At 35.4% G+C, this 24,090-nt stretch overlaps 4 protein-coding genes across 5 annotated transcripts; 2 read left to right on the forward strand and 2 right to left on the reverse strand.

Moving 5' to 3' along the window:
• Positions 1–128: 128 nt before the first annotated feature.
• On the reverse strand, positions 129–1,573 carry LOC108372287 (actin-binding protein anillin-like; the record flags this gene model as incomplete). The annotated part of the gene is made up of 3 exons (XM_017627934.1): positions 1,229–1,573; positions 608–1,021; positions 129–536 (listed from the first exon to the last, which is right to left on the reverse strand). Coding segments are annotated over exons 1-3 (840 nt in total), but the record flags the coding sequence as incomplete, so codon positions are not given.
• A 656-nt stretch (positions 1,574–2,229) lies between these two features.
• Positions 2,230–2,869, forward strand: mRpL42 (mitochondrial ribosomal protein L42). The gene has a single exon (XM_017627939.1). The coding sequence runs from the start codon at positions 2,415–2,417 to the stop codon at positions 2,787–2,789; it is 375 nt and encodes a 124-aa protein (XP_017483428.1). The 5' UTR covers positions 2,230–2,414; the 3' UTR covers positions 2,790–2,869.
• On the reverse strand, positions 2,783–7,735 carry Cdc2rk (cyclin-dependent kinase 10). 2 transcript variants are annotated; one of them, XM_017627937.1, is made up of 7 exons: positions 7,647–7,735; positions 7,475–7,593; positions 7,339–7,411; positions 4,983–5,157; positions 3,572–3,774; positions 3,065–3,511; positions 2,783–3,007 (listed from the first exon to the last, which is right to left on the reverse strand). In XM_017627937.1, the coding sequence occupies exons 1-7, from the start codon at positions 7,654–7,656 to the stop codon at positions 2,862–2,864; spliced, it is 1,173 nt and encodes a 390-aa protein (XP_017483426.1). In that variant the 5' UTR covers positions 7,657–7,735; the 3' UTR covers positions 2,783–2,861. The 2 variants fall into 2 exon arrangements, with proteins under 2 accessions (XP_017483426.1, XP_017483427.1); XM_017627938.1 differs by having other exon boundaries at positions 2,811–3,007; positions 7,475–7,584.
• Positions 7,736–18,560: 10,825 nt separating this feature from the next.
• LOC108372288 (uncharacterized) lies at positions 18,561–21,115 on the forward strand. The gene is made up of 4 exons (XM_017627935.1): positions 18,561–18,600; positions 20,151–20,325; positions 20,405–20,644; positions 20,707–21,115. Exons 1-4 carry the CDS (start codon positions 18,561–18,563, stop codon positions 21,113–21,115), a joined length of 864 nt encoding a protein of 287 aa, XP_017483424.1.
• Positions 21,116–24,090: the final 2,975 nt, after the last annotated feature.

Genomic DNA, 24,090 nt, shown 5'->3' on the forward strand with positions numbered 1-24,090 from the left:
CGCTTGCGCTGGGGCCGACTTAGGAGACTGAGTACCATGCTGTTGCCTTGCACCAGCATGCTGAAGGTGCGAAGATTGTTGCTCCTTTCCTGTTGCTATAGCATCGATCGGGTTACTGGCATTAATACTTTCGGTAAATTCAGCANTGGCAGTGCAGGCTTAGGCGGGGGCACATCCGAAATTTTTCTACTAGGCAAATCTGGTTTGGGAGGTGCCATAATACTGATCGGATGTGGATCGTGGTGAGAAATGTCGTCCTCCCATTCATTTATAGAACTCGCAAGTTCGGCTAATTTTCCGTATCGTTGTTTGACACGTTTAATACTATTTTCCACAGTTTCTTCAGCAGGTGAGTCCGCACAGAAATTACCCTCAGTACGATGTATTGGAGATGAGAGATCGTTTGGATTCGCATATAGAGCTCCGAGGCGTTGCAATCGACTACGTGATGTATCCCTTATTTTGGCCAAAGAATGCTCTGAACTGGTATCGGGGCCATCCTTAACTATTTCTTGTTCTTCCACCTGAACCTGCACCTAGAGATATTCACCACAAATAAATTTTACTTACGTTTAACACACCATTTATCTGATCCATTTTAACTTACTTCCACGTCTTTATCCGTCATAATGTTAATTTCAATTCCCAAATCCATATTTTCCTTATCAACTGCTGTGAATTGACGATGAACTCTTTTGGCATTGGTCGACGTACTCACTAAATCTACCGTAGGTTTTTCGACGACTTGCAGCCTATTACTGACGCCTGTACAATTTTCTATATTATTGGTGATTCCTGCCGTTGTCGACGCTTGCGCTGGGGCCGACTTAGGAGACTGAGTACCATGCTGTTGCCTTGCACCAGCATGCTGAAGGTGCGAAGATTGTTGCTCCTTTCCTGTTGCTATAGCATCGATCGGGTTACTGGCATTAATACTTTCGGTAAATTCAGCAAGCGGATATTTGCCTGCGTTACTAATGCCCAATGCACGACTTCGCTGCTCAGCTTTATCTAACATTCGCTGCAATGCATAAGTATATAAGTACATATAAATATGTATAATTTTGTGGAATTCATAGATGCGCCTGAAAATGACCTTTAAAGTACAACTACACCCAGGTTTTTCCGGATTTTAGCTGTTTCTAACTCAAATGAAAGCCGACTTACCTACTACGAAATTCTACCTTAGCTCAGTACAATTAATCTAAGATCTACGACCTTTTCCTACCTGCGTAAAAGGATCCATTTGATTTTTAGGACTTTAATTTTGGCCCTTCGTTCTATGTCTACCAAATAATTTATTTTTTTTAGTCGCAATGCCGTTTTAAACTATATATCAAAAATTAACTTGTTTTCTTTCTATTAGTACAATAATTAAGAAGTCACTAAACAATGCAATCACAAATTCTGAAAAATCGACGTTGACACAAGCCGCTGAAGCCTTTTTGAATTTTGTATGATTCAGCAGTATTCAGCAATTAAGTTCAGCAAGATATGTTTCCTAATCTTTGTTGGACAAGGTTGCACCAGAGAACGTATGTATCAGCGTTGCCATTTGCCATTTTCGAACGAAGTGAAAACACATTAAAGGCCGGTCCACATAGAAATTTCACGTTGGCTTTGGCGTTGGCGTTGGTTTGACAGAACGCACGTTAAAAGTATGCTTGCTACAATGACCTAAAAAACTAGCAGAAACTAGCATCTCTCTCTCGTTCTTACGCTCTTCTTTTTTTGGCTCTCCTGCTAATTTCAGCTAGTAAAAATTTTACTAGCAGAAATTAGCAGCTGTCAAAATGGAAAACAAAAATTCGCGCCAAATATGTTCAATAGTCAAATACACCGATCAGCTGATTACTTGCTAGTTTTGCGTTTCTTTACTTTTTCATTATTTGGCTCTCTGTGAGCGTAATTATTTCAATTTTCTCATTCTTCTTCTTCCTGATAACTATCTGCTAGAAAAGAAAAGAAACAAAGCCATTGAGACTGCATATCATAACTTTTTTCTGAAAATCGATTACAAATACAACGATGGCTGATTAGGTGATCTGTAGTCGTTGGTTCATGATAATGCGTTCAACAATTACGCGGTTTTCTTCTTCTTTTCGTTGTTTACTTCTTACAACACAAATGGCGTCCATGATTCAATTGATTGAATCATGAATGGCGTCGAGATTTCGACAGCTAGAAAATTACTTTTTTCTTTCTTTCGTTCGCGCGTGATCTTGTGTCTTTCGTACATGAGTGAAAACTATCGATAGTGCTTACAAAACCTTCGATGTCCTCGATAGTCAAAAACCATCGATACTATCGATAGTGTCATCGATAGTTTTCCAGTTCTACTGCATAATCAAATCATGCAAAAACCAGACTTGTACAGGCGACGGTAACAACGTTAAATATAAAAAAAAGAATCAATGGCTATGCGTTTTGTGCGCCTTTTTTCCACACGAGTGTACCAGCAAACCGCACAAAATAATGCTGTAGGCGGACAAAGTTTAGTGGAAAAAGTAGCAATAACGAACAATGGCGCTGTTGTAGTCGCATGGCATCCGGACAAACCATTTCCATATGAATTTTCTAAAGCTATACCAAAGGCGGTGGACGCCCAAAACGGAGGACTGATCAAGGAAACGGCGCTGCGTACTGCAATGAATGCATTTAAAAACAAAAATCCTGAAGTGGCGCGACAAGAGCTCATGCAACTGACTCATACAACCAAGCATAGGTGGTTCCTCCGGTCGCGTGATAAACGGGCTAAAGATACACCAATGGATCGCCCATATTTATAAATATACTCCCAAAGACATTGGACTTATATTCTGTTCTTATTTCAATGGCCATTACAATTTAATAAATATTAATTATTCAACGCGGCGTTTCTTTAATATACTACCAAGTATAGCCGATATTGATGGCAATTCGGGAGCAGCTTGATGAAGAGAAGTGTGTTTGGAATTCGTGAGATTACGATGTTGAGGAAATGTGGGCATTAATTTTGGGTCACATGCTGCAATTATTTTAATCTTCATAAAAGTCATTAATTAACTAATAATGTTGAACTTACGCAAGGGCGGCTCCTTGAAATAGCTGCTTTGCAAGCATTCTTCCGCCGTGGCTCGCTTCTTTGGATCATACATGAAAAGGAAATTCAGCAACCGTAGTCCGGCCGCAGTCAAGTATTGAAATTTTGGCTTTAAATTGTTGTAAGGTTGTTGCTTCAATGTAAAGTTCTCCAAAGCAGGCATTTTAGAAAATTCAGGCCAAATATTCTCCGAAGGTGTGCCAAGCAAATCAATAATTAAATCCAATTGGGCAAGCTCTGTGTTGCCAGGTAAAAGAGGTTTATGGGAGAGCAGTTCCCCTAAAATACATCCGACTGCCCACATATCCACTGCCGTTGTTTGGGTTGGCGATCCCAATAGCAACTCGGGTGAACGATACCACAATGTTACGACCTGAGGAGTCATAGTAGTAGCTGGTTCACCAAAAAGCCGAGCAAGACCGAAGTCAGCTGTTTCAAGTTTTACGTAAATATTAGTTTACAATCTTATATTGCCCACAATTCATATACCTATTTTCACGCAACCTTTGTCAGTCATTAGTAAGTTGGACACCTTCAAATCGCGATGGATTATGTAACGTGAATGCATATATTCCAATGCGTGCAAAACTTGTAGAATAATGCATTTTACCTCAGATTCAGAGAAAGGTTGGGCCATATTGTCTAGTAATGATGCTAAATCTTGCTCACAATATTCCATTACAAGGAAGATACTATAGAGGCCTCAATTAATATATGTACATATATACATACATACAGGGTGGGCCAAATAAGACCTACCAATGCTAAACACGTATAACTCATTTATTTTTTAATATTATTGTTATTTTCTTTCTGCATGTTATAGTTAATCTCTTGGAAAATCATAATGGATACTTACAGCAAGACCACCAAAAATGACTACAACACGCTATTCGTTTTACACAATTAGTCACACAAATTGATTTTTTAGGTAATGTTTTGATGTCGGATGAAGCGCATTTCCAAGCAAATCTGTAGATTGTGGGGCTCAGAAATTCCAAGGGCAACACACCAGCACCAGTTGCACCCATCCAGCGTTCCCACGACAGTCGGGTCTACGTAACCGGAACGACCCAGATTTATATTTGGCCAAGGACTGTCACTCCAGCAACACTCCCCAAAAACTCTTTGGGGAATTTGTATGCTGCTACAACAACAACAACCCCATCCAGATGCACTGTTTGGTGCGGTGAAACCATTTCTGGGGCTTCTTACAGAACAATGATTGATAACTTTTTGCGGCCAACCGCAGAGCAGCATACCAATTTGTGGTTCCAACAAGATGGAGCGACTGCGTGCACTGCTAGGCGAACTATGGACCTATTGTCACTACACGCGAATAAAAGCGCGCCAGTGTTCTGTCGGCGAAAAAAAGCGTAAACAAATCTTACGAAAAAAGACGCTTAAGGAAAACTTCCGCGAAGAAAGACGCGAAAAGTAGTGGATGGCGAAGAAAGACGCGCAAACCTAGATTGATACCTAGCCAAGGACTGTCACCTCATCTCATTGCCTAAAAATTCTTTTACACCTCTGTTACACCTGTAAATATAGTCGACGACGAAAATAAGTTCTTTCTTCGCCGTAACTATGTTACGAGTCTTTCTTCGTTGAAGTTTTTTTAGGCGTTTTTTTTGCGTTTAGTTTTTGAACTCGCGCCTTTATTCGTGTCTAGTGACGCTATGAACTATGGATGGTAGGTCTTATTTGGCCCGCCCTGTACTTGCGTATATAATTAGTTCTATCACTGAATCCATCCTAGTTGGAACGTATCATATACTATGAATGCAGGCGTTCTCAGCAATTCTTATTCAGAAATCGTTTTTTCGTAGATTTCAAGAAAATTGGACTAAGATGGATTCTGTGATAGCCCCGAACAGCTATGCAAATATTTCATATTTACCTTTCTAAGCTTTTGCCTACTACAACATCCCTGAGGTTCACTATGTTTTCGTGCTTACATGCCTTTAGAATCATTATTTCTCGCAAGCCGCTAACTGGTAAGCCATCTTTTTCTTGGTCCATTCGAACCTTTTTTAAGGCGACAACTTCATTCGTTCGTGTATCCTTAGCACGATCTAAAGATAGGTTAACTTTACAAGATGCATACATATGTATGTATATTGAGACAAATCGCTCGCTACACCTTTTACTAAATGAGCCATCCGTATTACCATTCCCACTTTTAGTTCATAGTCTTGAAATTTTCTGCTGCACGTTAACTATATTTTTTATATTCTTTCGAAAGAAAAATCCAACAGCTGTAAGAATACACGTACGACTGTGTTTCGAAATGCATCCAGCTAAAGTATGCGTCTCTTTTCTTTATAAACTACATATAGTTGATGGGAATGTCCAATATGCGCAACCATGGTTAAATGCCGAATTGGAGCTTAGATGGGCAAATCCTTTCCAAGGCCTTTCCAGCAATTATAGTCTATAAAAAGAATTGACTGAAGCTTTGGCTTGATGCATTTCTAAACATAGACTATGTATGTATTGAAGAAAGCTCCATTTTACACTAAACAAAAGTGAAAAACTTTTTGGGGCACGATTACGATAACCGGGTCGACAAATTTCGAACAAGGACGTCGATAGGGGTTTTTGAAGCAAATATAACAATATATTTTCGTTTGATGGGAAACAAAAACTACAGAGGTTACCAAGGGTCATAGATTAAATTCATAATTTTTTTTATATCCAAATATCTTGAAAACAAAAGCATTGATTTCAAAATTTTTGATGTCATTCAATAGGAATTATGAATGCCTTTAATACGATTTACAAATGTTATATACAGCTTATAAAGTTTTAGCTAAAATTCAATTTAACTAAAAAGTTGCAACAAATTTTGAACGATCACATGACTATTTTAAAATTGCCTTATTAAACATATTCAAACATTTCATAATCCAATAGGATATAAAACAAGCTTTCATTTGATATACAACATCATGTCTTCAGCCGTACTATACAGAGTATTTAAAAAAAACGTAGGCGGCCTTCGGCCGCACTTAGGGATCATAACCCTCACTAAGTAGAATTCTCCTGTCTGTGCTGCGAAAGAAAAGGGGCAGAACACCTTTTGCAGAGAACACCTCTCTGCGTAGGCGGCTTTCAGCCGCACTTAGTGATTATAACCCGCACTAAGTAGAATTCTCTTTTCTGTGTTGCGAAAGAAAGGGGACTGAACATTTTTGCAGAGAACACCTTTCTGCGTAGGGTTTATAACCCTCACTAACTAGAATTCTCCTTTCTGCTTTGCCGGATAAGACGACACCTTATGTGAATAAACTACAGTAGATGTAAGATTGTTACTTGCTTGTAAATGAATTTAAATTTTTTATTATCACTGAATTCTTAAGCCTCAAAAGCAGATCATAATAAAATATTAATACCAAATTAAAGGTAATAACTTATACTTTCTAAGTAATGTACATTTCTTTAGCATTAAACACGTAATTTATTTCAAAAAAAGGTCATTTTATGAAAAGAAGTTTAAATTTTTTTAGTTTTTTAATATTTTGGGCTTTAAGATATGAAAAATAATATAAATTAGATACATGAACTGAAAGATAAATTAATTGTTTGACACATTACTTTTTTTAACCGGTTATGTAATTCATAAGATATTAATAATTAAAAAAATCTAAAAAATAACTTTCAACACTAAATATCTTGAAAACTAGAAGGCCCCGACCCCTAAAAGTGGGTATATTTGAAAAACGGAGAAGCCCAACTTTCCAGTGGCAATGTCAAAATTTGTCGCCCCGGTTATCGTAATCTCCCCTTTTTTGGAGCTAATTGAGTTAAGCTATACTATTTTATGGCATTGTGATGAGATTGTAAGAATTTTCTCCATTTTTGGGCTATTATGCAGGATATCAATCATGATGAAATAATCATGCCTATTACGATATTCGAATACTATTCGCTCTGTCATTACAAGCGAGCGTGAACAATTAGATGAATGTGAATATAATCTATCGGACCACAATTAGCACATATCCGAGGGATGCCATTCACACACATCTAATCCTTCTCAATTACTGGTTATGACAGTGCGAATCGGATTAGATCCGTGCGGATGGCAGTCGTCGGATACCGTAATAGGATTGATTACTTCACCAAAGTATAAATTAATAAAAGAAAGTTTTAATACACCTAAGAAGGTTTTCCGCCCCATACTATAGCAAACACGTTCTAGAGAGTAGGAACTGAAAGTGGTTGGGGTAGTAGGAAACAATCGGTAAACTTACAAACTATGCCATAGGTGCCTTCGCCTATGCGGTTCAATTTTTCGAAGTCCGTAACTGCGCGGCAGCGCCCATGCTAACAACGATATATGTTTCATGATTATCATAAATCTACATATATGTAAATTATTTTACAAACCATATCTGAATCTCTTATCTCAATCGGTTCTCCACTTTTGATGGATATCAAGAAACCCTTCCTTGTCACCGGTGCTTGTGGATCCGACGATTTGGGTACATCGATAGGTTCTGTAATCGCTTGAAATACAATTAAAACCATATTTTCTCTTATATTCTCGGGAAATAATTACCTTTGCTCATGTTTTTTTTGGAATTTTTATAATAAACAATTCGCAAACGCTTTTAGAAGCATGAACGATAAACATCGATGTGTATACTGTGATCGATGTTTACTACTCGATATATAGAGAAAATCGATGTATATCGGTGCAATGATAGCCTTGTTTCTTTATAGATAATTATACCAAATTATCAATAGGTCTGTTCAAAGAGTGCACTTTTCAGTGCTGGTTTAAACTCAGTTTAAACTAAGTTTAGTTAACCCTGGGACTCAGTGATTCAGTCTCATCTCAAGTCACTAAATTTGAGACTAGCAATTAGTGATTGTTTTTGTAACTTGAGATTATTTGGGTGGTGAAAACAAACATATACTACGTTTATACGTAAGCTATTTGCAAATACCTAACTCACTGTTTCTTCGGTGGTGAAAAAATATTTTTTAATATTGCCTGATTATAAAAAGGCAATAATATGACCATCGAAAAAGAAAATAAAGTTAAAAATGGCAACATCTTGATTATTAAAAGGCAATAAGATGGCCATCGAAAAGGAAAATAAACCTACGAATGGCGGCGTCTTGGGCTTATTTGCAAATAGTACCACTAATCAATACTTATTTGCGTGATTTAGTTATTTGCGAATAAAAAATTATCTCAGCGTTTATACAGCAAAGTTTACCACTTTGCAAATTGTTATTTGCAAATAATACCTGCGTATAAACGTAGTAAGAGAAATGTTCCTAAAAACTAACAAAATAGTGCTCACTCATGCTTGTTTTCTTTTGTAAAATTAAAAATGAAGAACATTTTTGTATATAAAAATAAAATTATTAATATTCAAAATGGCGGATCGAATATGGCGACCAAAAATTTAAAATCGACGAGATTCGCTTGAAACAGTTGAAGTCACTGAATACGGATCAAACGTTAGATTTACAAAAGTAAAACTAAGGCTTTGTGGGGTAACGGAGTCGCTGATGTCAACAGATTCAACAAAATTCAAATGTTGACAAAAATGCAACTGTGTGCCACAATCCTGCTTGCAAATTCTTACTGGAAAAAATTTTCCCAGCACGAATTTGCACCTCCCCTCCAAATGAAATGTCAAAATTGTGCTCTCTCCTTGCAAGTTTTACTGGGTTTTTGGCTAAACGAACACGATTTGGTAACAATTGGTACCAACTTGTACAAAGCGAAAGCTGAGATGTTTATGAAAAGTAATGTCAATTGTTCTGAAATTCTTGAAGTTAAAACCAATATATTAAAGTTTTACATAGAATTTTTGGACCAAATAAATTTAAAGTAGTTTCTAAAGAAAATTTACCAATTTTACCTCTTTTGTTAAAGTTTCCTTATCTCATAGATTGCGATCCTGATATAATAACCACGCAGGGGAATTTACTGAGGCTAAGTGAGCTTGATATTTCCAGCGATCTGGATATTGATATGTTTTGGGAAAAAGTTTATTCTAGTAAAAATGGAATGAATGAAAATAGCTCCATGCATCTCGCCAATTTGGTTTTAATACAACTTCGTTACCACATAGCTCTGCGGCTGCAGAACGCAAATTTTCGACGCTTTCTTTGATAAAAACTAAACTAAGAAATAAACTTAAGATTGACAGTATCAATAGCATAATGTTGTGCAAGGAACTTGTAAACAAAAATGCCCGCACTATGTGTGGTCAACTGCTAAAGATTTGCATGTGTTAATTACACATTGATTTAAATTTACTTTTAAGAAAGTAAACTTATTGGTCCATCACATGGGCATAATACATATCGAGCCCTAACCGCCAAAATAACGTAAGCGACATTTTTTTTAAAATTTTTCTTTTTGATGCAAAAATGCATCTAGACGCTCTAGGAATATTTCTGCATCAAAAATAAAATTTTGAAAAAAAATGTCGCTTACGTTATTTTGGCCGTTAGGGCTCGATATAATTCATAGAACCAAAAAATGTTAAATGATCTCATCTCTGTGCCTAAGACTGTACCTGCATTTATTTATTTCTTGTTTGTTTTAAAATGTAAAAAGTACATATATGTATGTATGTATGTAAATGTTTTTTATTGGAAACATTTAATCTTAAATAGATGAATTGTATGCTTTCAGAATGCTTTTTTGCAAAAGAAATTTATTTGGTAGATTGTAAACGATTTTGGTTGGATTTGGGAAGAAAATTGGTAAGGGAAAAAAATTGTTAGTGGCAACGCTGACCAGAGATCATATGATCGTCTGCGTAACAACCAGTGTTGCCAAACATGCGCTTTTCCTACCAAAACTGGTGGTTTTTTCCATTTGGTAGGTTGGTAGGCTTGATTGGATTTCGGTAGGTTTCAGGACTACGAGTAAATAATAGTTATTTGAGAAAAATAGAAAATATGTATCTCCAAACAATTTAGCAATTTTTTTTACATGAATATTTCACCGGTGCGTTCGTATAACGGCGGCTGCAAAAATTTGACATTGAAAAAAAATATATATATTAAAACTCAAAAAAACTTTTGGTAGGTTTTGGTTGGTTATGGTAGGAAATTTTGGTAGGAAAAAAAATGTGTCTGTGGCAACGCTGGTAACAACGCCCTTATTTATTTATCGTGTGGTGTACAGCTTAGCTACGTATAACCTTTGTTAACCAAAAACAATTTAATGAATTATTAGTCCTTCTATTTGGGATTTCTTTAAATAAAACATGTGAATTTTTCTTGAAACATTTTACCCGCTTTTAGCCAATCTTTTTGCCGATTTAGCCGGTCGGCCCAAAAACTTCTGGGAACACTATTTACAATCGAAACCAAACCAATTTTCGTGGACCTCACTTACAACTTGTCAACCCCCAACTTTTTTTCACGCCAATGTAGACCCCCGTCAAGTCTCCCGTGGACCACTTTGGGAATCACTGCTCTATACCAATCTCAACTTACAATCATCTTCGGTGTTTCGATCTCCTATGAACATTTGTATTTACATATCGCACACTGTCTTTAAAAGAGGCACAACTCAAAATATAGAATTTTTAAAATTATGCGCAAAAAATGTACACAGAGAGAAAAAAAAACCTAAGCCTCTCTTGTCCATGTCATTATCATGTGCTAAGAAATAATTGTTCGCATTTTCTGACAAACGTGTAATTTTGAGTTGTGCCGCTTTTGAAGACGGTGGGCGATATGTGCCAAGTGAGCCGCAGATTTTATTTGCTTAACAATTAGATGCCATATTATCACCTCTGATGTAAACATTTTCATTCGAGGACAGTCGGATATAAAAACAAACTGTATTTTCTCAACGGATATCAGTGCAGTTTAAACATTACCATTAACAGCTTAAAGACATTTTTATATAAAATCAATCGTGCAAACTGTAAATAATAGGAGACCGGAAGTGTAAAATATCTAGTGAAAAAAAAAATATTATAAAATGAATAGGATTACATTGTGGTTGCTTGTTATTATCCTTATTGTTTACTTTACACTGGTGCTAGGGGAAAAAGCGGTTGAGCCTGATCAAAGTGGTGTGCTACAAAGTCGCAGCAGCACCGACTTAGAAGATGAGGCGAGAACTAGGAAGCATCGTCACAAATTGTGTAAGAAATTGTTTTTAAAATGTGCAGAATTATTTTGTAACCGGTAAATTTTAAAATTAAAAATGCTTAACATTTCTTGTAAGCCGGATTCTGGATACATATTGAGTCTCTATAGAGGAGTCTGTACTTTGCCGCCTGTGCTACACGCCTTAACCGTCTCCAATCGGAACCAAAATTTATATGTGATATCTGTGACAGTGGTTTTATCGATTGAGGGGGTGAGACCTAAAAAATCCCTCATTTGATTTTTTAAGGACCACCCTAATGTACATATGTATGTACATACATCGGTAACGCGGTCAATAGATTCAGCTCATGAACCAACGACTAAAATGGAATCATTGCAAATAATACATACATATGTATAATAACTACGAAAAAACATATCCTTTTTGGTTGGTAAACAAAAAAATAAGATCAGTGATAGTAAGTGTTGGGAGTACAGGCTTCTGGGAATGTTTTTTTTTTTTATTTACGAATAGTAGTTAAACACAAAAACGTTATTTTTAGTAAATTTGCTTAGGCCGTATACCCAACAATCTCTCAATCAGTATAAATTTGATTTTCCGAACAATATTTTTAACATTTAAATTTGTATGCGATATGTAAATATGTATGTATATTTAAAATAACGCTCGAATGTCTGCACTTGCAGTACTATCAATTTAAACAAAAAAATTACTTAATACACACCTGCACAAGCCTACGAAAGCTATCGCTTGAGTTGACATGATCTCGTCGGTGATCAGTCGGGCAGCGAGTCGATTTTTTTTTAAATTTTGAAACGATGGCGATTCCCTCGATCGTTTAAACATCTCGGACTCGGCCATCACTAAAAACCGTAGTAAGTAATCCATGAACGAAAGACAAAAAATATTAGTTATTAAAACAAAAAGAAATATAAGGAGCAATCCCGTATTCCTCGGATTCGGACTAGTAAAACTGTCAAAAAATAAAAATTCGCTCAGAGCGAGAGAGTAGCATTGACATCAGAATCAGTCAGATTTTACAGGAAATCGATCCCGTACTCGGTTCTCTGACTATTGAGAGGCCAAAAAAGAGAGTAAATAAGGTGCTCTCTCTGTCAGAATTTACCAGTTTTAGTCTGAAGATTTTTTGCTGGTAAATTATGGTAAATGTGTCAAACGATCGGCTGTAGTGTGTTTGGCAACCAAATTGTAAACAAAAGAAAAGTGCACTCTGCTAAATCATGTTGAAAAGTATTTAATTACTTGTTAAAGTGGATTCTTATGAATTTTAAAGTATTTTTGGTTATTTACATGTGTGAGCTGAGTGTGTTTACATACAACATAAGCAAAAACTTACAACCAAAATGTGGAGGTTATGTTGAAGTTGACAGAAGTTACCAGGGCGGTTCAGGATCTTGTGCATATGCTCTTGCATTTGCATATTCGTTGCATTTGTAAATTCACAACAGTAAATTGCACACGGTTGCCATGGCAGCAAGCATAACTTATCGAAAAATGACTTCAGACCGAATGAATAGTGAATTCGAATTTGACCTCGAATAACTTTTGACCGATTTGGCTTATCGAAAAATGAACGTTCAATTATCTACAAAACTACTCCGGTCATTCTTAATATTAATATTAAGGGCTCATGTTTTCTGAGGCTTATTTTGGAGTCTAAAAGAAACTTTTGAGCGAGGTTCCGAGGGGTTTTTTTTCTGAATCACCCTAGTGTAAGGAATTATACCAGGTGAAGTAATTAGAGCGAGACGAAAGATTTTGACACTGCGTTATTTGAAAAATTGCCTTTAAAATTTGACTATAAGGCAGTCGAAAGTCAGAGAATAAAGCGAGAAAGCTATTTTATTACTTCACCTGTTTATTGCGCCATGGTACATACATACATATATTGTCATCGAATACATTAAATTAAAATACAGGGCCCGAATAAAGGCATCAGTGATCAAATCAGATTTTATACGAAATTTGTTTTAAGCATTCGGAAGTGAGTTCACTTTTTCAATTATATAAATCATAGAAACTAACTAACTAAATGGGAACAAATTATATTTACGAGATAATAACTATTTAAATAAAAATACATATAACATAAAGGCAATTTATTTGAAGCAAGTTAAAAGAAACAATGGCATAGTGTCTGTTTGTTTATGAATTCATCTGTCGCGGCTGCCAAACTTTGCAGCTAAATTATCAGTGAAACAAAACCAACAGAACGGATAATAATTGAACCAGATCTCTTTCATCAGAAATGTGTAAACGAGTGTCCATACAAATTTTGACAGTTCATTTTTAAGTTTTACACAATTATAAGTTTATACGGTTTATACGGTTTACAATGCATTTATAAGGTTTGATGAATACCCTTATTGTCATCGAATACATTAAATTAAAATGAAAAGTTAACCTTGACGGAGAATAATTGTTTAAGTCTCCCTCCTATTAAATTAATACAGGGCCCAAATAAAGGCATCAAGGATCGAATCAGATTTTATACGAAATTTCTTTTTGAGCATTCGGTAGTGAGTTCGCTTTTTCAATTCAAATTGAATAGGAGAAAAAAACAGCTGTCATTTTATTTCATTCGATTCGAATCGAGTTTCATTGGACAACGGATGCTGTGATTCGGGCCCAGATTTTTTATTGAATATTTTATTCACGTGGAATACATTTTTGTTGTTCTATATAAAAATACAATTTATCCCAAGGCGAATTCATATTAGGTGATAGCAGGAGTACATAAACAAAAATTACACTAAACGCACAATGCCAGTAAGAATTATAAACTATACATAATTTTGACATTAAGCTGATCAGGTAACACCATCATTTATGAATTTGCCGTGTTTTATCCCATTTAAATAAAAAACTATCTGATATTGTTTCTTTAAAAAAATCTACCAACTTCCACCGATTTTTGTATGTTAAATCTACCAATATTAATTTTCTGGAACTCCGTGCACTGGCCGCAGTTGCCCCGGCGTTGATTGCGTGCACCACTGCTTGGTGCGAAATGCGCATATCTCGATCGCTTATACTGTTAGCTGTTAGGGATTGATGGCCTGCACCAAATCAAATTTACGAAAGGTAAAAAGTGTTTGTACTACTATGTAGCATGATTTCCATTTTTAAGCATCAATTGTACATTTTACTAGTAATGAAAAATTATCACTTTTCACTTTCATTCGTGCACATATATACATACATATGTACGTATTAATTAAGTGTGTTTATCTGTTAAATTGTAAATACACACTTTCGAGATTCGTTATCACAAATTAACACTACATATGTGCATACATACATACATATATGTATGGCACGGTTGAATAGTATGTAGTGCAAGTATCAGAATAAGTATGTATGTATGTAAGTGCTTTGGATTTTTGTTATACGAGTAAATGCGTAATCTGAAATCAATATCAATTGGAGCATTTGTTGTTGGTTGCCAAAAGGTGTGAATAAAGAAAGTGAGTCTACTTTATAACATATCATTACACAATATTTCAAAACTAAAAGAAAAGAAAGAGGGGAACATAAAAAGAGATAGTCCCTAAAGTTTGGTGATAAAAAATTATCAAATGGACAAAATTCCTATAAAATATTTTGCTTCTACGGGTTTAAGCTAGGGTTGCCAACATTTTCTAAGATATTTATAGTACGTTTTCAAAAAAATTGGAAAAGATATAGTACACTTCAAATAAATATAGTATTTTATTTAAAAGAAAAACTAAAAAGGATTTTTAAGTGATGGAGAATTTCTTCCCGTGAATGCCAAAGTAGTTGGAATAGAGAGTAGAAATGAATTAATTTTAAGCAGATTTATTAATTCTTTCTCAGTTATGTTACCTTTTTTGATTATAAACTCACAATGACCGTTTACTTTAAAGAATATTTGATTTAATATTGTTATTTCAGAATAGAGGTCACCCATTTTCATACACATTTTTTTTTATGCAAATTACTGAAATATATTTATATTTTTAATTTAAAAAATATAGTATTTTTGCGTTCTATTTTTTTCCAACAGTATAGTACGTCGACCGTAAAAATAGTACAATACTATATATTATAGTACGGTTGGCAACCCTAGTTTCAGCGCTTCTCATGCCTTCCTCAATATAAGCATTTAAAACGGACTCGACTCAATATAAATTGTTGAATATAATTGTTATAAAGGCCAAAAAAATAACAAAAACAAATAACTTAAGGACGAGCACACCTAAAAGTTAAACATTCTAAAAATAGAATTATTAGCAAAAAACCAACAACCACATGATCAAGTGAATTGCAGCGGAATAGCTGCGCTTGATTGTGTTGGCATAACAAAAATGAAAATAGTGGAAAAAAGCAAAACGATAATTTACAAGGCGTACTTAGCACAGTGCATAGGCAACTGGCTGAGTCAGTGGGGTCGTCGGTTCGAATCCTACTGAAAGAAGTCTGATGAGGAAATGTGGTGATTTCCGAAATAGCTATAACTTCTACCATTTTTTTCAAATTATTGCTGCTTTTCCACAATAAAATTTTCATTAAAAACGGCCTCGAGCTCAATATAAATGGTCGAATAAAATTCTTTGCTTGAAGTAGTCAGTTTTTTGCTCAAAAATTTGCAGATCGATTTAACAACTCTGTTGTGTAAAACATGGTTACATTTGTTATCAGCAAATATATCGAGAGAAAATTCTTCAAAAATTTCTCAAAACAAAAATCCTCAAGCTCACCCAAAATTCCTCACGTTTTGAGGAATTACTCACAAAGTGGTCACACTGGAATTACTTCTCCTTATAAAGGGCCGAAGGCCGTCCAGGGAAAGGAGAATTCCACTTAGGAAGGGTTATAATTCCTATGCGCGGCCGAAGGCCGCCTATGCAGAAAGAAGTTCTGCGCAAAAATACTTCCGCCCCTCTTTTTCCGGCAACACAGAAAGGAGAATTCTACTTAGTAAGAAGTTCTGCGCAAAAATACTTCCGCCCCTCTATTCGGGCAACATAGAAAGGAGAATTCTACTTAGTAAGGGTTATAATGCCCAATTATTGTAACTTCTGTAGTTTAGGAGTTATGAATGTTTCAACAGCGGACAGAAAGGAGAATTCTACTTAGTAAGGGTTACAATCCCTAAGCGCTGCCGAAGGCCGTCTACGCAGAAAGAAGTTCGTTTTCATGTATGTACTATTTCGGTTTTTGTCATATGGTCCAAAACGCTGCTCGCACTGCTTTTCAAATACCGCTGAAACTCGCTAGAAACAATTTTCGGATAGATTTTCTTCTTGCATCTGAAAGCATAAGTATGTGGCATTATTTAATATACAATTACTTAAAATTATTGTAACTTTCGTTGTTTAGGAGTAATGAATGTTTCAACAGCGGATTGGTACATTACAATTTTTGAAAGTACTTTTTCAAGTTGCTTTATATTATTGAAAAAGTCTGTTCTCCTAATATGTTTTCAAAAGTTGGTACACAGTTTCTTAGCTAAAGGATGGAACTCAGGAACTATGTGTTAATTGAACTGATAAAATTAATTTTGAGGTCAATATTTGCAAAAAATAGTCGGACTGCGACTTTACAGAAGGAGACTGTTACGTTACCTGTGCGATATACATGTAGGGATAAGATTATTAGAAAGAATAAAAATTTTGGCTATGGCAGAATAAAACGTTGAATAGCTTACACAGTTGCTTGTAAAATGAGCCCTACCTTTAACTAAATAAGAAAAAATGTTACCTGGAAATTCACCCAAGATTATGAAGAGTACAGGGAACTATTTTATTTTATTGTGAAAGAAGGCCGAAAATGCTCGAAGAAAACTAGATTCTCCCTTTTTTAGCCTGGTGGATTCCGCGCAAAAAACTTTTTAATATTTCAGACTGTTACATTACATTAAAAAATACTGCCGACTTTATTTTCATATAGAAGGCGAATCGCTGATTTTTATGTCGAATACTTTTTTTATTAATTTCATAGTAATACAAGACAAGCAAAGAGAAGCAAAAAAATATTGGTCATTAAATACAGTATCGGTCATATCTATGGCATGCCATTTCAAAGTGATATTGTGTGCCACTTATGTTTATTTATTTATTTTTAAGAATTTTCAATTAAAATACAGTTCATTCTCAGACAAACCCCATATAAACCCAAGTGTAACAATTTGTAGAAAACTACAAAAAAGTGCAACAAATTTTCACCTAAATTTCAAACTTTTTTCTCGGAAGTGTAAGAATTTTTTCGAGTACTCAGTTTTTTAGCCCCTTCAATTTTAGTGTGATAATGTGCAAGTTTCAAGTGGCTAAAAGTTACCGTTGATTTTTTAGAATTTTTTTCGCCAAAGGTGTTGCGGTTTTCTTCCATATACAACTAAATTGAGTTTATTCATTATATGGAAGCCAATGCGACAAAAAAAAATTCTAAAAAATTAACGGTAATTCGTAGCCACTTGAAATTTGCACGTTGTCAGACTAAAAGTGAATACTGTGTACTCAAAAAAATTCTAACACTTCCGAGAAAAAAGTTTGAAATTTATGTGAAAATTTGTTGCATTTTTTGTAGCTATCTACAAATTATTAAGCTTGGGTTTGTATCGGGTTTGTCTGAGAATGAACTATATTTTAATTGAAAATTCTTAAAAATCAGTAAATAAACATAAGTGGCACACAATATCACTTTGAAATGGCGTGCTATAGATATGACCGATACTGTATATACTAAAGGGTGAACACACCAAAACTGCGACACTTTGGGAAGCTTATAACTTACCCAAAACGAATTCGATATTTTGAAATTCAAATACCATAAGCTGACCACATGGCCTTAGTTGGACGTATAAGAAATTTCATTTGAATTTGATTCCTAGTTGAGTTAAAAATGGCAACCGAGTTAGAAACGAGACAAACCATTTTGCACGAGTTTATAAATGATCCGGCCTTAAGTACACGTAAAATTACTCAAAAATTTAAGATTGCACTATTCGACAGTTTGCAGGGTTTTAATCGGTACAAATAAGGCCTGGCAGTTACGAGAAAACTAGGGAGCGGGGGTTAGCATGGTCAAAATGATAAAAACAGTGGTTGGAAGGTCCTCAGTGCGTTTTCGCGAGATCCGAAGATTTTGTCGCGTTATGTTGCAAAACCCGTACGCAGGTCGCAGTTTTTCGAACAAAAGGTAAAGCGGAAAGCTTCATTGAGATGTTCTACAGCTCAAACAGCGCCAGACTGAGGCGCAAAGTAGAATGTTACAGCGAAATCCCGCATTCGGAAGTTGTATGAATTCTAAATTAAAAAATACAACTGCATTGTTATGGACTACGAAACCTACTGCTTTAAAAATTCAAAATATATTGCAGGTCAAGATATGTATACTGCTGTAAGTCGTCAAGATGTCCCTGAAAGCTGTAAGCTGAAAATGAAGTCCAAATTTCCAAAAAACTACATGGTTTGGCAAGCTATTTGATCCTGTCCCCATCCGGGACAATGAATGATCAAGTTTATCGGGATGAGTGCCTCAAAAGGCGTTTTCTGTCGTTTATCAACAGATAAGGAGTAGGCCACTCTTCAAGGCGGACATGGCAACCTGCCACTATGCCAAGGACACATTGCCGTGATATAATGCAAATAACATCAATTTTGTACCTCACGACTGCAATCCACCCAATAGCCCAGAGCCACGTCCTATTGGGGAGTATTGGTCAATTGTCAAAGAAATCTTGCAGAAAACAGTTGAAACAGTGAAAAATATTGAAGAGTGCAAAACAAAGTAGTTGTGCGCATCGCGTAAAGTCGATGATGTAGTCGTGCAGAACATTATGTCGCGTGGGCGATGAAAATACCGATCACTTGCATATTGAGCAAATAATTAATATTTTAACATTTTAATAACATCTAAACTTCCAAGTTATATAATACAAAAAAAAAAATAATTTCAAAGCCTTCTAGTTTGTTTCTGGTAGTAATTTCTAAGTGTCGCAGTTTTGGTGTGTTCACCCTTTACCCTTTAGTTTAATTTTCGTTATTTTACAGGTGTCTCAGGATTAAGTGAATTTTTATGTTTGAGACAAGGAAATTCGTGTTAATATTTATGTTGCCCGATACCTAAGAATATGGATGATCCATATATAATAAAAAATCTGCGAAACCTGAGAAATAATAATTTTCCCCCTGGTTTCGTTTTCGGCGATTTGGGTCATATGCATTACTTCGGCTTTTGTCATATGCATTATTACGGTTTTGAACTGAAACTGTGCATGTATGCATTACTTTGTCTTTGGTATATATTCTTTACTTCGGTTTTCAATCGAAACTGCATCTATGCATTATTTCGGTTTTTTTTCATATGCATTATTTCGTGTGCACAATTTCAGGGTGCCTCGCAAAATCGTTATTAAAACAACAGATTTGTAAAATAATAGCTAGAGAAAATACCGCTTATCAAAGCAATGCCTTCAAAAAATCGTTTTTTCGCTCTCCTGTAAAATTTCAGTGCCGAAAAATGGGCGGTTTCGCAATTGGTCGATGGGCGCTTTTGCAAAAACATCGAAGATATGATTCATTACCTCTCCAACGATACCAAATTTTTGTAATTATAGAAGGAATAATGATCTTATAAGGATTTTTTCATCCAACTTGGCAGTTTTATCGATATTTGCCACGCCAATAATTTTTAAGAAAGCAATTTTGTTAAGTCCATTTCTGTCAGTTATAGTATGAAATTAGGCTGTATGCAAAATTTTAGCCAAATCGAAGGCCACTGAAAACTTTTTGAAGTTTAGTGCACTCTCTGTAAGCTTGGAAACTTTTATTTTTAATGAAAATTATTAAAAATAAATAGATAAGCAAAAGTTCCAAACGATACCATTTTAAATTTTGCTACTATTTTATTTCTCGCAGCTTTACATACACATGAATACTGATCACATAATCATTATGCTCTATTTTTAATTTTTAGGGTACCTCTGGGGTTGGCATGCTCTGGCTATCGCCTATTGGGTCAAAGTAAAACTAGTCGTAGTGGGCTTCTTCGTCGGCAGCGCAGTATTCGTCGCCCTACGGTATGTCTGGCCAAATAAATGTTCTACTGGCATTGTACACGACTCACCCACTATTGTGTACGACCGCCCGCCGTAAGTGAATTTATTTATTAAATAAAAACCAATTATGGATTGCCTTTTGATTTGATTTTTTTTTTTGTTAATTTCTTAGTCCATCATTTGCTCACGATCATGTACCATATTCTCTCGACCATTCGCCCCACTTCGATCATTCCTTTAGTAGTTCAGATTCAGTTGATCCTTACTCTGGCTACGCCGGTTCGTATTCAGAAGATATAACTGCTACTGCAGAAGTGGTACCGCCAACAGGGCCAGGTACACATCGACTTGGGCGACGAAGTACGTCACAGCAGCGGCAACAAACAGAGCGACCAATGAAAATGGAGGAAAGGTACATTAACACATTTTAGTTCGGAAGTTAAAATCCTCGATTAAAATTTATTTTATTGTTAGGATTGCAGAATTAATGTTTGAGTTTTTGGGCTTGGATTCACAAGCTTGTCGCCGACGCTTTATTTGTGAAATGGAGTTCCGTTCCCGTTTGAATCCACTCAGCAACATGGCTTTCCGTATTGTAGGTCGTGGATTTTTCGAAAAATATCTGAACGCAAGAAATGAACATGACCAAGCGCATTCGTTTACAGAATGTGCAGCAGTTAATCCCGAGTGCGTTTTTATCGAGCAAAACGTGGACGAAGATATTACATCCGCAGGTCAAAATGGGTTGAAACTACAGAGTGCGGCTGTTGAAACAGCTAATAAAATTGATGGTAGTTCAGTGGAAAGCGAGAACGGAATGAATGAAGAAAGTCAAAATGAATCGAATCTGCAAGCCGAACTTCGGCTTAAAAAAACAATTTAAACACATTCGTGAGCAGCAAAGGACGGTCTCGTCTACGCATGAAAAGCTTTAGACAAATTAACTTTAATTAACTTTAATATTTATTAAGTCTGATATAAGAATTTCATAATTCTATCCATGACATCTACATATGTCATATGATATCAAGAATGATAGAATACAAGATTGCGCCGTCCTGGCCGTTGACATTTGTGTACCACAAGTAAACAAAGAATAAGCGAAAAGAAGAACGAGTAGAAACTGCCAAAACAGTTCAATTTACAGCGAAAAACGTGTTTTAAATTTGCTAAATGCGAAAATATTGCATTTTTCACCTAATCTTTTAGAGAATAGGTAACGTTTTAGTGCACTCCGTTGATTTGCAACTGAGGCTGCTTCAGCAATCGTTTTAGTTCACTCCATTGCTTTGCAATTAAACTGCGGCAGCATCTCAGCGGGATTGATTAGTTAACTTGCTAATGGAGGCTGCTTGGAGCAGAAGCAAAATCATTCTGAGGAAATGCTGTTAATATAATAATAGAGAGACATTTCGGGAACGACTTTGCCGTGCCCTATGTATACAAAATGCAGCGATTGGTCCCAACGGTACACTTGCATCTACGCTTCTTGCATCTTCACGGCTGTCGCAATTTAACACACAGCACTCCATTGTATTAGTTTTTACGCAGTCTTCAACTCAAAAATCACTCACAAGTTGCAAATTAACACAATTTAAACAGATTTTTCACTTATAATTAAAATTTCTCTTTCGCTGATTTGTAAACAAAGGTTTATTTACAAGTTACCACAATTGTCAAAATCGGCAAAACCAAAGTAGCGGTATCACTGACGGCGCCACCTTTGTTCGCTGCACCGTGATATGATATGAGGGTCACCAAATAAGGGCTTAGATCAGGGCTGGCAGTGCATCATTCATCAATGGTCGTAGTCACAAAAATAGTGATAGGCTTAAACGTGGTTTGCAAAATTAATGGTTTTTACGGATATTTGCCACAAATTATTGAATTTCAACGTAAAGTTTGAAGGCGCTAATAATTGCGTTCCTTATCTCCCAGAAATAGTCAGAAGTAGTCAGATTTAGTCGAAAAAGCGTTTCTTAACTCGAAAATTACAGCAAAAATTAGAGAGCAACACTCAGTGAGAGTCACTCTCTTCAGTCCGAAGTAGTCAGAAGAATTTTTGCTGACAAAATCATGAAAATTGTCAAACCCAACTGAATTTAAATTAACGGAAATTAAAGAATACACGAAAAGTGAGAATAATCTAAAAACTAAAGAAAGTGAATTGAAAATGGAAGGAGACAAAAATTTAATGATATATGTAGTAAGTTTTTATTATGCTTGCGCTTGTGTGAATGTGTTTTGTGCATACATTTCTATTCTTATTTGACGTTAGTTTTGTTGTTCCATTCTTTGGACTAAAAATTTGGTTTCTTGCGTCCCTTTACTTTTTCCTGTTATTCCCTTTTAGTGAGCGCATTTTGTTAAAAGGTCTGCGCACGAGGCGATTTTGCGTTCAACTCACGCAGGGTTGCACGAAAGAAAGTTGAATGGCTAAATGTTGGCTGGCGACCAACTTTGTTGAAAGCGATTAGTTGAAAGGCCGTTCAACCAAAAGTAGAATGCAAAGTTGAACAATGCAAACGCCTTTTTATGGCGAATATTTTGATATGTTTTTATATTTTGATATTTTTAGCCATTAAATTTTTTTCGTGCAAACCTGCGTGAGTTGAACGCAAAAGTTGCCTGAAAAATCGCCTCGTGCGAGAGCCCTATTACCCTCTTGCATTTTGACACTTTTCAGATTTTAGTCAGAAAAGATAAGGAATGGACCTAATAAAACTGTTATAATTATGACAGATCTCATTCGAGCTTTTGAAAGTTTTTGGTAAAGATATTGTTTCAAAAATTACATATATTTCCCAAACTTAAATTTTTTTTATCCGATTGGGATTTACATGAAAAACCAGACCGATCAAGAGGCACCGAAGTCTTCTTTGGTAATAAATTCTGTCTTTTGTCAATGTTATTGTGGCTTATTAACATTTTATTTTTAATATTTTTATTGAGCTTTGTACCACGATTGTTTATTAGGAAAAATTGAAAAAGCAACCAAGTCTAAGCGGTAGAAGTTATAGCAGCTATTTCGGCGATCACCACATCTCCTCATCAAACTTCTTTTTTCTAGACTGCAGCAGGGATCGAACCNTTTTTCTAGACTTCAGCAGGGATCGAACCTGCGAATTCGATGTTCAAAGTCAGAAGCGTTAACCACTGAGCTATGTACATCCCGGAAAATCTTGTTGCTAATTCTTTTTCCTAATAAACAATCGTGGTACAAAAAATAAAATGTTAACAAGCCACAATAACATTGACAAATACATAGTTTAGGAAGAGCCTGCCTGAAACTATACAAAAAAGCAAATAAGCAAATGGATGTATAGAATTGACAACAACAACAACCACGCTGTCGAGTTTAAATAGCGGCAAATCAGCTGCACTTGATAGTAGTTGGTTGAATAATTTTAATTTTTTTGGTTTTGTTAAATACAAAATGTTACGAAAAAAAGCATCCTTTGATTAAAAAAATTTGGTGCTTTTAGTTTGGTAAAACGCTTTTTTTCCAAGTTTTTGGTGCTTTTTGAAAATTAAAAGTTAGTAATACTGCCGTTATTACAAAGAAACAAGCGACCATTTGTCTCGAAGTCCTCCTCGCGCGAACTTTTGTTTTTTCCTTATTTTGAAAGCCCAATACAACGCATATGATTTTGTACAAACAGCGCCGGTCACTTGAATAGCGCCCCTCTTGATACTCAGTATTGACAGTTTCGCTTTTGTTAATTTAATATTTATTAATTTAAAAAAAAAATAGAAAATGTTCTATAACAAAAACGATATATTAACATAAATCCATTTTCAAAGTTTATACAAAATTTATAATAATTCAACAAATATTCAATTCATAAAAATTTCAAA

Source organism: Rhagoletis zephyria, unplaced genomic scaffold (assembly GCF_001687245.7).
Source record: "Rhagoletis zephyria isolate East Lansing unplaced genomic scaffold, Rhagoletis_zephyria_1.1 Rzeph_scaffold_05605, whole genome shotgun sequence".
Taxonomy (NCBI): Eukaryota; Metazoa; Arthropoda; class Insecta; order Diptera; family Tephritidae; genus Rhagoletis; species Rhagoletis zephyria.